General features: G+C 30.2%; 1 protein-coding gene across 1 annotated transcript in view; it reads right to left on the reverse strand.

Moving 5' to 3' along the window:
- The window catches only part of LOC142323896 (uncharacterized), a 255,617-nt gene that overhangs the window by 154,861 nt on the left and 85,709 nt on the right, over positions 1-15,047 (reverse strand). Inside the window, exons 2-3 of the mRNA XM_075364229.1 lie at positions 8,738-9,783; positions 3,675-4,046 (exon numbers count right to left, since the gene is read on the reverse strand). Of these exons, the coding sequence (XP_075220344.1) occupies positions 3,675-4,046; positions 8,738-9,775 (1,410 nt within the window). The 5' untranslated portion in view covers positions 9,776-9,783. The remainder of the gene's footprint in view (positions 1-3,674; positions 4,047-8,737; positions 9,784-15,047) is intronic.

A 15,047-nucleotide genomic window follows, 5' to 3' on the forward strand; every position in this document is an offset into this window, starting at 1 on the left:
ATACAACGTAAGCAACAAATTTATTTTAAAAAGGTTTTCTCTAAAATACCTCTGAAGAAAATCGCACCCCACCTCTTCAAAATTTTGAAAAGAAATTAATAGTATGATCAATGCCCCATACATAGAAATATTTGAGCCAAATATGAAGAAAATCGGTTGGGTTAATCCTGAGATATAAGGCTAAACGCAGTGCAAAACACATACATACATATATTTTTTTTTTTTTGTCTAGATGAACTATTTGGACACTAAAACGTAAACATATACCCGATAACCAATTTTTGACTCGATCACCGTACTTTTCCCTTTAATATAGTTATTCTAACTATATTCGCCGAGAAAGTAATAAGAAAAAGCTCATAAGCCATTTATTCTACAATAAATTTTACTTAAAATTTAAATTATACTGTTATTTCGAAAAATAAACACGATAAAAACTAAATGAATAAATGAAAAAATAATTTATTTACTTCCATTTTTAAGCAACTACAAGGTAACCGCCTAATTACAGCCGTAGATGATTTTTTTAACGTATAAAAAATGCCACCTGACTAGAATTTTAAGTTACGATCTACCGGATGATAAGCAGAGACGCTCCATTTCATCACGGTTGCCGGTTAATTACCTTAATGAGCAGATAATAATAAATATTAATCGGATAAATAAACAACAGTTAACGAATCAAAATAAAACAAGTATTTCTTGTAGCGTTTAGGAAATGAAAGGGGAAAAATTATAAACAACTACTAACTTTTAGGTAACCTATTCGAAAGTGTAAGTTAATTTAAAAACATTTAAACAATTGAAACATCCAACTGAGATGGTCACGATGACCTAATAATACACGCCCCTTATAATAATTGGATACAATATAAATCTACTCAAGAAATTCAAAGTTAGCATAAACCTTAAACTAACGAAACTGATATCTCCTCTCAGGAAAAGTTTTAAGGGATGGGATAAGTATTTTATCTTCTTACGATTCTTTCGTAATTTCCATACGAAAACTTTAAATTTTTAATAAATTTTGGCAATATTCATATCGTCATTCACAATAAAAATTTCAGTATTATATTGCCAATTAACTAATTTGTGCAAACTTTTAAAACTATCGTATCTAATAAACTAATTTTGTAACGATTTTTCAGATAATATTGGGTGTCATCGATTTTTTTAGGCTTTTATAATAATAATGAGTCAAATGCTTCTTTATTTTATTTTTAATCATTTTACTTTCCCGACGAATACATCTAGAATACCTATATTAAAGGGGAAAAGTATGGTAATCATATCTAAAATCGGGTATCAGGTTTTTTGAAAATTTTTACGTAAACCAAAAAAAAACAAAACATTTGTATATCTATATGTATGCACACATATGTACGTTGTAATGTTTTTGGCCTTATATCTTAGGATTGATGGACCGATTTTCTTCAAATTTGGTTCAAATATTTCTACATATGAGGAGGCATTGATCATATTAATTTTTTTCAAATTCGTTAAGGTTACATCTCATTTACATGTCATACATATCATCCTCATCTAATGAGCCATGGGAGGGAATTGCTTATTGTTCACTAATCGAAAAGATTGCAACATACACATTAGGAAAGTATATATAAATTCGTTAAGGGGGTGGAAGGATATCGCGAAAAAACCTATTTCGATTTTCTTCATAGAAATTTTAAAGAAAATTTTATTGAAGCAAATTTTTTACCTAGAATACACATGCAGATCCAAAACAAAAAAAATTTAAGTCAATTAACCCACCTCTCTTAAAATTAAAATATATGCTTTTTGTTCTACTTACTTACGGTTTACATTTTTTTTTTTTTTAATTTTTGAATGTCATACATAGACCTATCATGAGGTATTATTGTATGCCTTTTAAACCGGCGTACCCGGAAAAGTCATGCAATATTTTTCTAGCTTTTTTAGTTTGTTTACGTATCCTTAATTGCAGTTATTGTCTTTTCAGATCGATCTATATAACGTCCACTAAATTTTGTTTTGCCTAAAAATAAAAAGATGTTTTTTACCTTGTTGCCATATGGAGGACAATGTACAATTTTTATCTATGTTTTTTCCGTTCCTTCTTGCTTACTGAATTTAATAAAAATTTTTGTTGATTATCTTCTGTATGTTGTGAGTTGTTTATCTAGAAAAACCATTTAATTCAGATATATCTCTAATTTATAAACAAAAAAAGAAACTTCAAAAAACTTGAACTAAAGTAGAATAAAGAATTCTGGGTAATAAATAGCGATATTAAGGGGCTTTACAATAACACGTTACATAAGATTAAAAACTATCTAATACTAATGATAATTGAAAATCGTTTTATTTAATAGCGTAATAAAATCAAACCAATGTGTTAGAAATGGGAATATAAATTAAATAAATATCAGACAAAAATTTAATTAGGTTGAAAGAATCTTCTATTTTAAACGGAAAATTATTAAGGATAAAAAAGAAAGATTATAATAAAGATAAAACAAGGAAAGTGTTCTTAAAGAAGATAATATTAAGAGTATAAAACGTAAAATTAAAAACCAGAAGCTAATTTTTAGCATTAAGTTTTTTAAAGTAGTAGCTCGTTATTGGCATACAATAGAAAAAAATAAAAAGTAAAAAAAAAATATTTTGACATTTGTGTTTAACAGCAATATTGAAAATAAATGGGATTGACATAGAGCAAAATAGAACTTTCAATACATTAACATATGTTTAATGTTAACACTGTGTTTAATTGAAAATCAAACTTTGTGATAACATTCGAACAGGAACTCCTAAAATTGTAAGTTTTACTTATGACTAAACTTTTAAGAACGTAAGTTTAACGTAGATAAACGTTTTAATACGTCCATGACAGCAGCATCCAAATCATACACCTGTACACGATTTTACAGAACATGCATTTTAATAGTTTTAGGTTCCAAAAATGCAATCTTGAAATCCTTATGAGAAGGAAGCTTACGGACAACTTTGTTTTGAAATAATGATCGTCTTGAGTTGGTGATTTGCCAAAATAAATCTAGCGGATGGGTTATTAGCCAGCCGAATGTTTTGTTAAATTAATACCAAGGAGCGAAATACTGTCCTTCCAATCATTTTCCTTGAATAATCACTATTCCTTAGTACATAACCAGCCAGATCATTAGAACCAACCCACAACCAAGGACGAAAAAGTCCATACTGTAATTCATAAGGGTTACTAAATCCTAAGAGATCCTTTTGTTCCGTTCAAAGAATGAATAAAAATAAAGATAATAATAAAAATCATTACGAAAAGTAAAAATTATCAATTAAACTAGAAGAATGGAACAAAGAAACATTAATTGAAAATATAATATAATAAATAAGAATTCCAGATTTTTCAGATTTTTTTCTAAAAAATAAAATTAAAATTGTATGAATAAACTTTTAAGGCTTGTTAACGCTATGAGGCTTTGAAATTTAAAAGTGATTCAAAAGAAAAATACCAATGTCATCCAAATACTCAATTGCTGTTATAATGATTTAATAATTTTCTAAAAATCACAATCTTCATTTCAAAAAGACGTATCAGTTGAAGTTCAGAAGTATTAAAATAGGGATACACGATTTTATAACATTGATTAATCAAATATTAAATCCATGCACATAATTAAACAATAAAACTTAAAAATACTGACCGATTTTGTTGAAGATATTTTGTTTATATTTATTGAAGACGATTCTTGACGTCTTTTTATTAATCTGCTCGGTCGAGATGGAACAGTTAATAAATCTTCATCCAACTGTCTTTCTTGTCGTGTTCTTTTAGCGTGAAGATGTGATTTTAAATGTCTTTCGTAAATACCACGTGAAGATAATCTTCTGTTGCATACACCACACCAATATTGTACCTGATTACCAGCTTTTCTTAATGTTGGCCCACTACATCCGTCACCGATCGGCATCCATTTTCCACGAGTATGACCCGGAGGAGGATGATGAAGATATCTATGAGGATTCTGTTGTTGTAATTGATCCTGCTGTTGTTGTTGTTGTTGTTCGTGTTCCTGCTGCAGAGGAAAAACTCAATTGATAAGAAAGATGGATTTCAGGAATAAATAAATTCACAAATATTTGTTAAAGACAAGAAAAAGTTATTGTAAAATAATATGACTTGTGAACTAAACATTTTCTAGGCAATATTTCCATCGCAGATATAATGACGATAAGTATCATCCATTAATTATAACCCTGAATGCCAGGATTGGAAAATCACCAAAAAAAAAAAATGATGCTAATCAGTAATAGATAGGCAGCCAGGGAGTGATTACAATTACTGTAATTGTAATTATTTTTCATTGTATTATTTAAATTAAAAATTTTAAATCTACAATAAATACATGGAGGATGGCAGTTCACAGAATGCAACAAAACTACTGAATGCAATTGATTACGGACGGAGGGAAAAGTGGAAGAAAGCAGTTAAAACTGTCAACTTCCAACACTGAAGCAGAAAGACCTTGTTGAAACGACGGTTTGCTGAGAAACACATTAAAGGAAAAGCAGCCGTCAAGCCAAATACTATTGCTACTATTCTTGTCGATGTGACTAAATTCAAGGTTAATAAGTCTTTCAGAAGAAAAATCAAAGAGAAATTAACTATGAATAAGTCATGTGCTGCGCAGAAAACTAAAATCTTACCATCCTTTGAGAAGGAGGAGGTTGAATCCGGCAATTGCATTGGTCAAAACATGTAAAGCCATGCAGATGAAATTTACTTGAAGAACTGTGGCCGCAATACTAGAGAGAGGCTGAAAGCTTTCTATTGATCTTTGAAAATGACCGTCCTTAAAGAAAAAAGTAAGATAATAACAATGAAACCAGGCAAACTCGCTACAGATGTCGATAACCATCATTCTATATCATTGCGGAGTGCATGTTATAAATTGTTAGAGAGAGACTACTGTAAAATAGGGTATGGACATAAATTACAAAACTCTGCCAACTGAGCAGGGTTGGCTTTGGAGAAGGTAGAAACTATGCTGATCAGATACTGGTTGCTTACCCTAATAATGAAAAAGGATTCCAGAAAAAAAATTAAAAACAGAAGCAGCTTTCGTAATTTATCTTCAGTGTTTTGAAGGTACGGACTACTAACTAAACTAACAGGGGTAATCCAGTGCAAAAACATTGATAACACCAACAATGAAATGTTGACAAATAGACAGGTCACAGTATATCTTAGTGAGGCTCAGAGTAGATCAAGATATAAACAATGTCTCAGAGACTGTTCTAGCACCTTTGTTATTCTATCTATACATAAGTACCTACATCTACTAAATCCATGAAATTCATTTACGCAGATGATATTTCTCTTGTTACACAATATAAATCGTTCAGGGAGTGCGAGATAATTATTGAGGAGGATCTGAGATGTACTTCAATAATTGGGATCTGAAACGCTAACCCGATTAAAACCGGAATAAGCTCCTTTTATTTACGCAATATAGATGCCAGAAAATCGCTTAAGGTCTCATTTGAGGGGAAAGAACTGTGACGTAATCCAATTCCGAAGTACCTCGGCATGACACTTTGACAGAACCCTGATTTACAAGCAACATATTATGCGTACTGATGCAAAACTGAAACTCGAGGTAACATAATTCAAAATCTGGCTGGAAGCACCTGAGGAGCAGATGTAAACATACTTCGATTGGATATAATCATCATTATCCTTGGCCTATTCTGTGGCTGAATAGTGCACATCTGTAAGGGAAATAAATGTTGAGTTGAATAAAATTATGAAACCAATTACTGGTACAGTTTCCCCTACCCCAACTACATGGCTCCCAGTACTAGCTAATATACCTCCACCACATCTCAGGTGCCACAATTCCCTCGAAATAATCTGGAAAAATATTACCAATGCAGTGGCACCAATCAACATGGCTGTCATTGGATTAACTAGATTAATTAATCAGTCCTTGAAATCTCAAAAATCTGCGTGGGAACTGACTCAAAACCTTACAGAGGAGGTTTTTTTTTATGTTATACAACAATAGCAGATCTCGTGGGATGAAAACTAAGCTGCTAATGGATAAAGGCGGTTTATGTGCAAGTGCCGAGCTTTAGTCTACAAAAACAGTTGTATTGCAGACTTAATAGCAAAAGAACTGGACATGGTAGATTTAATAACTTTATGAGAAATGGGGTATGTCACTTACGGCTGACAAGTGTCCTGCCACGTATGGCAAGATACTTGTACGGATGGTGGAATATCTAATTAAGTACTTTCTGCAGCGAGTATACAAGGGAGATCCATAAGATGTTTATCGTTCTACTCCACCTAAAGTTGAATGGCTGAAAAAACTAATGTCAGTTTGCAGCTATAGTGAAATGTGTAATTTTATCAACATAAATATCACATTTGCTTTTCTATAATTGTTTGAAGGTTTAGTTTTGATATTTTTGACAAAGCATATCCATGTACCATACGATAAATAAATTATTATTTAGATTTGTTACGTTTTCCAGATTTCGTACATTATTAAAGTTCAGCCATTTTCTTTAAAAGTTAAAAAACTTATAAAGTCTATTACTTGGTTTCAATTTAAAATTTCACATTACAGATACATAAAAATGAACAAAATTATACAAAACATTTATGTGCATAAAAATAAAACGTAACACTTGAGCTGTTTAAAAATTATCTCTTCATTACTAAGTGTCATTCGTTTAATTTTCAAATTTAAAACCATGCCCATGTTGGGCCCCTTTCCCAGTAGCTCATGTTTCCCTGTCCAATGCCAATCTACATCAGTTTATTTCAGCTGCCTCCTTCAAATAATCTTTCCACCGTTTCTACTGTCTTCCTAATCTTCTTTTTCCATAAAAAAAGGTTTCCAAAACGTAATTACTTTTGTGCAACTCCTATCTTCCAGCCTTTTCAGGTGACCAAAATAAACTCGGAAATTAATTATATACTCAATATTTAATTTAAAAAAAGAAATATTTTTTCAGTTACTGGTGTGGGGTTGTGACATTAAAAAAATGAAATAAAGTAGTTATTTCTTATGTTTCATCACTTTCGATTCTCTTATTAGAGAAAAAAAAGAAAGAATTGGCTAAGAAAGGGAAAACAATTGACTAAAATTGTGTAGTTGACAAAGATTTTAAGATTGTGAACAATTCTGTTCGCGAATGAAAAACTACCACCATTCTTCAACCTAAAAAAATCAGACAAAAAGGGAGGAAACAGAATTTTCATCATTAATATTATATTTGAATTGTTAAATTAGCAAGATAACTTAGATAAACTACATTTGAAAATTGACATCTAATCGGAAATTCTGCATGTATAGTAGTGAAAATGTGTCATGCAAAGCATAAATTTCTAATACTTTTAACAATCAATTTGTTTTTAAGTTGACCTGGGTAAGTTTTTTAATTTATTTGTTTAACAAACGTTTATTTCAAACATAATTGAAAAGTTAAAAGAAAACGTAATAAAATATGTAGAGGCATCTTAATTTAACTAATACTCCGGTACGAAATAGTAGTAAGATCCAGTGGCTACCTGGCTGAATCGTTCATAATTCAACTGAATATGGAAAAAAATACCCAGGCATAAACGAGGATGCTCCATTAAAAAAATCTGAACTTATTTCCGGGGAGCTTTTCAATTTTTGAGTGAAAATAGATTTTACGTTGCAGCATACGTATACTTTAACTGATCAACTTAAAATTGTAGATCATAATGTGCTGACTTCATTCTAGTGAAAACTTACCCAATCTTCTGAGGGACTACAGGCAAAATGAGAACTGGATCTTGAAAGAGTCCCTAGAGTTTTCCTTGTTATATTTTAATCCTTCCTTTTTCCCTACCGGTTCTTTATATGTACGTTTGATCCTGCTAGGTCCTCCATGTTGATGAAGAGCTGTGTATCCTTGGTGTACTTTTACATTAGTGGCTTATTTGGGACTTCGTTCTCTCTATTCGGTGCTACACAATAATTCAGATGTGTATTGCTAAAGGTAGATCTCCTAACTACCTCTTGAGAGGTAGTTACGAGAGGTTTTATTGTTTTTTAAAACAATAAAAATTTACGATAGAAGTGATGACAATATTTACAGCAAAATATTTTTAAACGCTCTAATGCATATTCTTAGTAACACTGTTCATTTTTTTCGTTTTTTTTTTAAGTCAAGAACATACGTATTTAAGATGTATCTAAAAATTGTTTGATATGAACACGGCTGTTGATTCAGAATATCAGTGTTACACGGTTTTATGTGTTTATATATTTCATAAAGCTCAATTGCGTAAAGAAATCGTATTTCTTTATTGTTTTTGTACATTATTTCTGTACATTGTTTTGTACATTGCATCTGTTTATATTTGTGTATGTTTAGTCTAAATTAAAATTTTGTGCAATTATACCGGTTAAAATTCATTGGGTTTTTTTTAATAAAGCTATAGTATACTCAATTTTTTTTAATTTTTTAAAAGATTGTATGAATTATTTATTAAAGCTTAATGAAAACATATACTAAACGTTACAAACACTTCATAAAACTAAAATTGCATTTAAATACAACAAAAAATCACGTGCGCACACACACACACACACACACACGCACACACACACACACACACACACACACACACACACACACACACACACACACACACACACACACACACACACACACATAAACCTCACGCTCAAGGTAGTTTACTGAATTTTTTCTGAATAATTACCTGAGAAGATAGTGGCTGTTTATTTTCTGGTAACGAAGGTAACGGAGGTTTCCATTTACCACCAGTGTGAGTTGGAGGTGGTTGCTCGCAACTCCACAGTTCTTCACTTCTCCAACTGTGTCCAGGACTTGGATTACCACCTGGTTTCCACTTTCCTCCGGTGTGATTTCTGGGAGGATTATAATTTTCATCATCATCTTCTTCAAATTCTTCTTCTTCATTTTCCTCTTCTAAATCTTCAGAATCTTTCAACTGATTTTGAGAATAATTTGAAATATTTTCATTTGCATTATCAATGGATAATGATGATAACGCTACACAATTATCAGTATTAGAATTGTTGTTATTCTTTTTCAAATCAATATTATTACATATTTTTAAATTAGTATTATTCAAATCCGATTCACTACCAGTTTTATTTAAATCGGACTGTACTTCGCTATCTTTTTCTGATATAGAAACTGAACTTTCATCAAAAGTAGAACAACTAGAATCGTGGACTTCTTTATTAATTGTTCCTTCAATGTTATCATCAATTTCTTTAATTTCTTTCGTTAATTGATTAGATTTTGTAATTTCTTTTGCTTTCGCTAAAGATTTACTTCTAGTTACAATACCGTATTGTAATTTATTACGTTCGTTTTTACTAGACGAATTCGTAATATTTGATGTTAAATTACTTAAACAATTTGGATTTTTACTACTACTTTGTAATTCTAACAAAGAAAAAAAATCATCAGCTTTTAAACTTGGATCAGATTTATTTTCTAATCTTAATGAATTATTTATATTCGATTTATTTATACTAATGTCAACGATTTGATTATCGTTATTTTTCTTTATTTTATTTTTTTGGTTATTAACTGTGGATACATTTCCTTCAACATTTCTACTAATAGCTGTAACATTATCTTGCGTTAATACTTCAGCTGGCCTACAATTACGCGATTTCCGGTGTGATACGTACGCTTCTAGTCCTACAATTGTTTCACGGCATCTTAAACACAAATGTACATCATCATCGTCTTCAATATCCATTATTCATTCTGAAAAAAAAAATTAAGTCTTAATTAGATATTAAACTGAAAAATAAAATTAATTAAATATTTATATAATTGAAGCAAGTTTAATCCAATTGTTTATAGTAAACTATATATTATTACAGTTATAATTTTAAAATGTTATCTAGTACTTATGAAAATAAAACCTACAAAATATTATGGTTTGAAGACCCTTGCTAGAACTTATGACTTCCGATTGGCTATTTCCACTAATCAGCGGACACGAATCAATCACTCAAAGCAATCATACGGAAATTGGTATTATATAATCCTTGGTAAATTAATAAATATCTCAAGACTGGTTGAAAGAAAGAGAATTTCATCCAATTATGAAAGTAAATACTAAACTTTTGAACATATTCACTACTTTTACCAAATTATTAATTTTAATCATGTTTTTGAACATGTTTCTCAAGATATAAATACAACAGAAAACATATACAGGATAACTTGCATGGCTACTCTCAGGTTTCCAGTTTTTCTGTATTGGTTTTTCCTAATATTACAGGAAAAAACAGTTTTGCTGTTTGGTAAAAAGATTAGGGCGTTGGAGATTTACTTAAGAAGACATGCTACTTTTGAATATACGACTATAGGATCTGAAGAGAAATGAACTGGGGATTGGCCAAAAAAAACAAAGATGGACGTTAGATAGATGTTTGTATGAATGGAAAATAAAATAAGTAGGCTTTCAAAGTAGTTTTTAATAAAACATTTTACAATCACATCGATTAAAAAATTAAAATCTGTTCAAAGGTTAAATATTAATGATTATGATTTTATCTTATACATATGATACTAAGTAAAGCGCTTTATAGTAGTAAAACATGGACAATAGAGAAGACGTAAAAGAAACAACCATGCTTTTCAGATGAAATGGTGGAGAGTTATAATTTTAAATAAATGATAAATTATTAACATTTTAATCCGCCAACCACTTGGTCAACCTCCTAAATTTTGCTTTTGTACGCATGACGTATTAATCCGTCCAAAGGATAACATTTACAAATTTTATCATAGAAGACTAATTTATCATCAAAGTTAAAATTGACGATATGCTGATGAAGCAGATGAAATAAATCCATTCCAAAGTTTAATTTATTAATGAATCTAAAAATTCTGATGTGGACACTACATGACATCCTTATACGCCTATTAAATTACATATACACATTTTTTTCTGTACTTCATTTAAACTTATTTCATTTGAAAATGAGATAAATTCCTCCAATTCTTTAATGAAGTGGACAGTTACACAATTGCTGAAATATTAGTTTTTATTAACATTAAATATATATACAATTATTAATTCAACAATCTTACATGAAATATTAGGATAGATTAAAGGTCCCTTTAACATTAAGAGATGATAAATATCTAAATAATAGGAAGAAAATGTTGCAAACAATGAAAGAATAAAAAGATTAAGAGAAGATGATAAATATAAAGAGGAAGAAAACGTTAAGGCCAAGGAAAGAATAAAAAGATTACGAGAGGGTGATGTATATAAAGAGAGAGAACATTTGAAAACTAGAGAACGGGTACACAAATTAAGATCAGAAAATTATATCAAACCAAAGAGCGATTAAATGATTGGCAACAAAAAACAAATAAACGAAATGATGATCAACTCAGACTTAGGGAGAATATTGCCCGACAATATCAGAGTAGTAATGAACTAAAAGATAAGAATTTTTTGCAGTTTATTAATGATCGGGCATGTATGACTCAGTGTGTATATGTTGTTTTTGTGAGGGTCTATTTTTAAGTCACTCTGTAGTTAACTTTAATGTAGATAAAACAGAACATAAAATCCAGAATAATTAAATAAAATTAAACTAGAAATCTAAAAAATAATACGATTCTAAATTATAATTTTCAATTAAAAAAAAATTTTCTTTTCTTTTTAAAATTTCTTTTTTTCTATTCAGATGTTTCAAAAAATCTGTTACATATGCACATAATATAATAATGCCTATTAAATTACATATACACATTTTTAAAAGTAAATAAAATTTTATTTCACTAACAACTTCTGATTTTTTTTCATTTTTTTTATTGTTATTAAATAATTAATTATTTATTGTAAAACATTTTACAATCACGAGTTAATAATTATTAATAAATCAATATATTTAAATAAAAAAAAAATAAAAAATAAAAAAAGGAGATTCCAACCGATCTGCCTTCCTCTTCTAAAATCCAAAAATTTCATTTATAAAAATTTCATTTGGTTATAACTGTGGAACCAATGAAAATAAGTACAACTCATGACATATCGCTGAAAAGCATTCATTGAGGGCTTATTATTGCAGTTAAGAAAGGGTCCAAAATCTAAATTTTGTTTGGATTTTGGGCTTTTTTGGACACTTTTGGTCCAGTCGATTGCAATAAAAAAGGGAGGTGCACAACTAGGTGTTACAACAGTCCTAAATTCAAAATTTCAACATACTACAGCTAATCGTTTTTGAGTTACGCGAGATATATACACGTACATACGTACGTAAAACATCACGCCAAAACTAGTCAAAATGGATTCAGGGATGGTCAAAATGGATATTTCCGTTGGAATCTGAAAACCGAAATTTTTCGCAATCACAATATTTCCTTTATTTTGAACAAGGAAGTAATAAGTCGTAGAATCTAAAAAAGATGAAATCTAGTGAAATACAAATAGTTTTATCATTTGCTGCTACTCTTTACGAGAAAAACAGTTGTATAAGGGTCTAAAATCAATGCTGCATTACAATATTTCTTGTTAATCCATCAAATTAGAAACAGAAATTTCTTCTATAAATTCACATAAGATAATTCTTTGTATTGCTGAATAACCAAAAAGTAAAGTGAATAAGTTACCGCAGTATTTAGAAATAATAGTACCCAATTATGCGATGATAATGATAAACGATAAATTGCTGTGCTAAAATTACTGAACACAAGTCACAGAAATCAACTTTTACTCCACAGCACATACATCTTATCGACCTTTTTCACAATTATTTGATTGTGATATCTTTAATTTTTTATCATCTTTCATGAATTAGATGATTCACCTGCTACAACTGAAAATAACCACGAATTATAAGTCTATTTACACGTACTAACATACATACAAGCTCGCTCAATTGATTTCACATCAATCAATCATGTCATGTACGCACGCACAAACGACATGATTGATTTCTGTTATTTTCAGCATTTCCAGCGATAAAACATGGCTAGTTTAGGAAGTCTATTGCTGTCCATTCCTTCGACATATCTTTTCAAATTTCTTTTGCTATTAACCACTGTTTTATTTGGCTACCAACCAATGAACAAACTGTTAATTACACTCTTTATACGTATTAACATTTTAAAATGTACGTTCCCTTCTAAAACCTTTCATAGATCGAATGAGCCTCATCCAGTCAATTCTCTTCAGATAGGAATCTAACATTCCATTCATGAGAACAAAGCTATTAGACCACAAAATTTCAATTTCACGCTTTTTCTGGCTCTCTTACACAGAGCAGAGTTTAACTTATTAATTTAACAGGTTACGTGAAATCTATTGCTCTTAAAATCTACATCCTAGTCTTCTTCGTAAGAATTCGATTCTTATTTAGCAACCTAGATTTATAAAGAGATATCTACCCTAAAATAAAACATCAAAACTTTGTATTTATTCCAAGTGAAATTTTGAAGTTATACAACGGCAAAAGGATCTAATTGGTCTTTATATTCTTCAGTAAAAGTTGGTTATCAGCAAATAGAATAGAACTTATTTTTACATTCCGATTAACAGTAATTTCAGTATTAATCTGCAGTTTTCAATACATTCACAGGTGGCTGTTATAATTTTTAACAAGGGTGAAAGCGGATAATCCTCCTCAAACCATTATCCTTTATCAACATAAATAATTCTTCTTCGATAAGACAATATAATCTTTCTGTCGATTTATCGAATCGTTAACTGATTAAACTATATATATTTTTTTTATCAAAATATAATTAAAAGCCACAAATAACTAAGTGTAGATTACTAAAATTTATCAATTATACGGGGTATAAGGAAAAAATGAAATGCTCTCGTATTTATAATAATCAAATTTTATCTTTATGCATTATATTACTAGTATTCGTGACTGTTTATTACCATATAATTGATTTATGATCTTAAAATTATTAAAGAAATAACCATACTTCTAGAAACTTTCGTAAAACGTTAACGTAAATTTATTATTACTATTATCTTTGGTTTCGTATCCCGTATCACTTTCTTAACCATTAAAATAGGCTATATATAGTGACATTAATAAACTATGATAATTAAAATCATAAACATAAATAATATAGAAATATAAATTTCAAAGAACATAAAGATATATAATTCGTAGAAATTAATTTTCATACTAGGATAAGAAAAGTGAGTTTATAATAATAGCATATCAAGACGAAGAAGAAGAAGAAACCAGTAGGTATATAAAGAGTATACAGTGGGTAGGGAGTTAGAGGGAGTTAAGGGGTAAATTGTGAAAAGAGGGGAGGGTAAAATGTATGGAGTGTATATTTATGTGTGTATGTGTGTAAGTGTTTGTTGTATTAGGTATATTTGTGTGCAAAATGATGAGCATAAATTCAAGCGTTGCTCATGAGTTTAAGTTAAGAGAGAGATGGAACGAGAGAAAGGATAGAGAAAACGAGAAAGAGAGAAGGATCAAGTGTATAGTGAACGCGGGTATATGAACTAGAGCTGAATATAAGTTTTGGTTGTTTCTCATTAGAACTGTGAGGAGTACTATGATGTGACGATGATGTACGCGACATGGAGAACATAAACCAGTCATAGCGTTCATGAAATATGTGCTTTAAGCACGGCAGCCGAGGCAACCTCCCCATCTTATTTATACGCCGCAATGACGAACACCTCTAGTAATTTACTGGTTTCCTCATTAACAGCCAACATGCAGGTAGCCTAGCTTAGCCTGGCATAACATAGCCTTCCTAACCTGGCTTACCCCCCTACATCGTACCCCTACCACCTCCTCCTCCTCTTATAAATATCCCCCCCACCATTCCTAAAACAAAACTTAATTCGCTCTCGATCAATGTCTAACTAACCGACTGAATAACAAACCTTTAAACGAAAACTTCTTCAAACTTTAACACTTGAAAGAAGTTAATTCTAACGGAGAATAGAAAGGAAATAAATCAAACAAAAAATTTCAGTTGATTTCTTGCTTTTCCTTACCCCCTATACAAATAAATCA

This window comes from Lycorma delicatula, chromosome 4 (genome assembly GCF_047948215.1).
Source record: "Lycorma delicatula isolate Av1 chromosome 4, ASM4794821v1, whole genome shotgun sequence".
NCBI classification, from domain to species: Eukaryota; Metazoa; Arthropoda; class Insecta; order Hemiptera; family Fulgoridae; genus Lycorma; species Lycorma delicatula.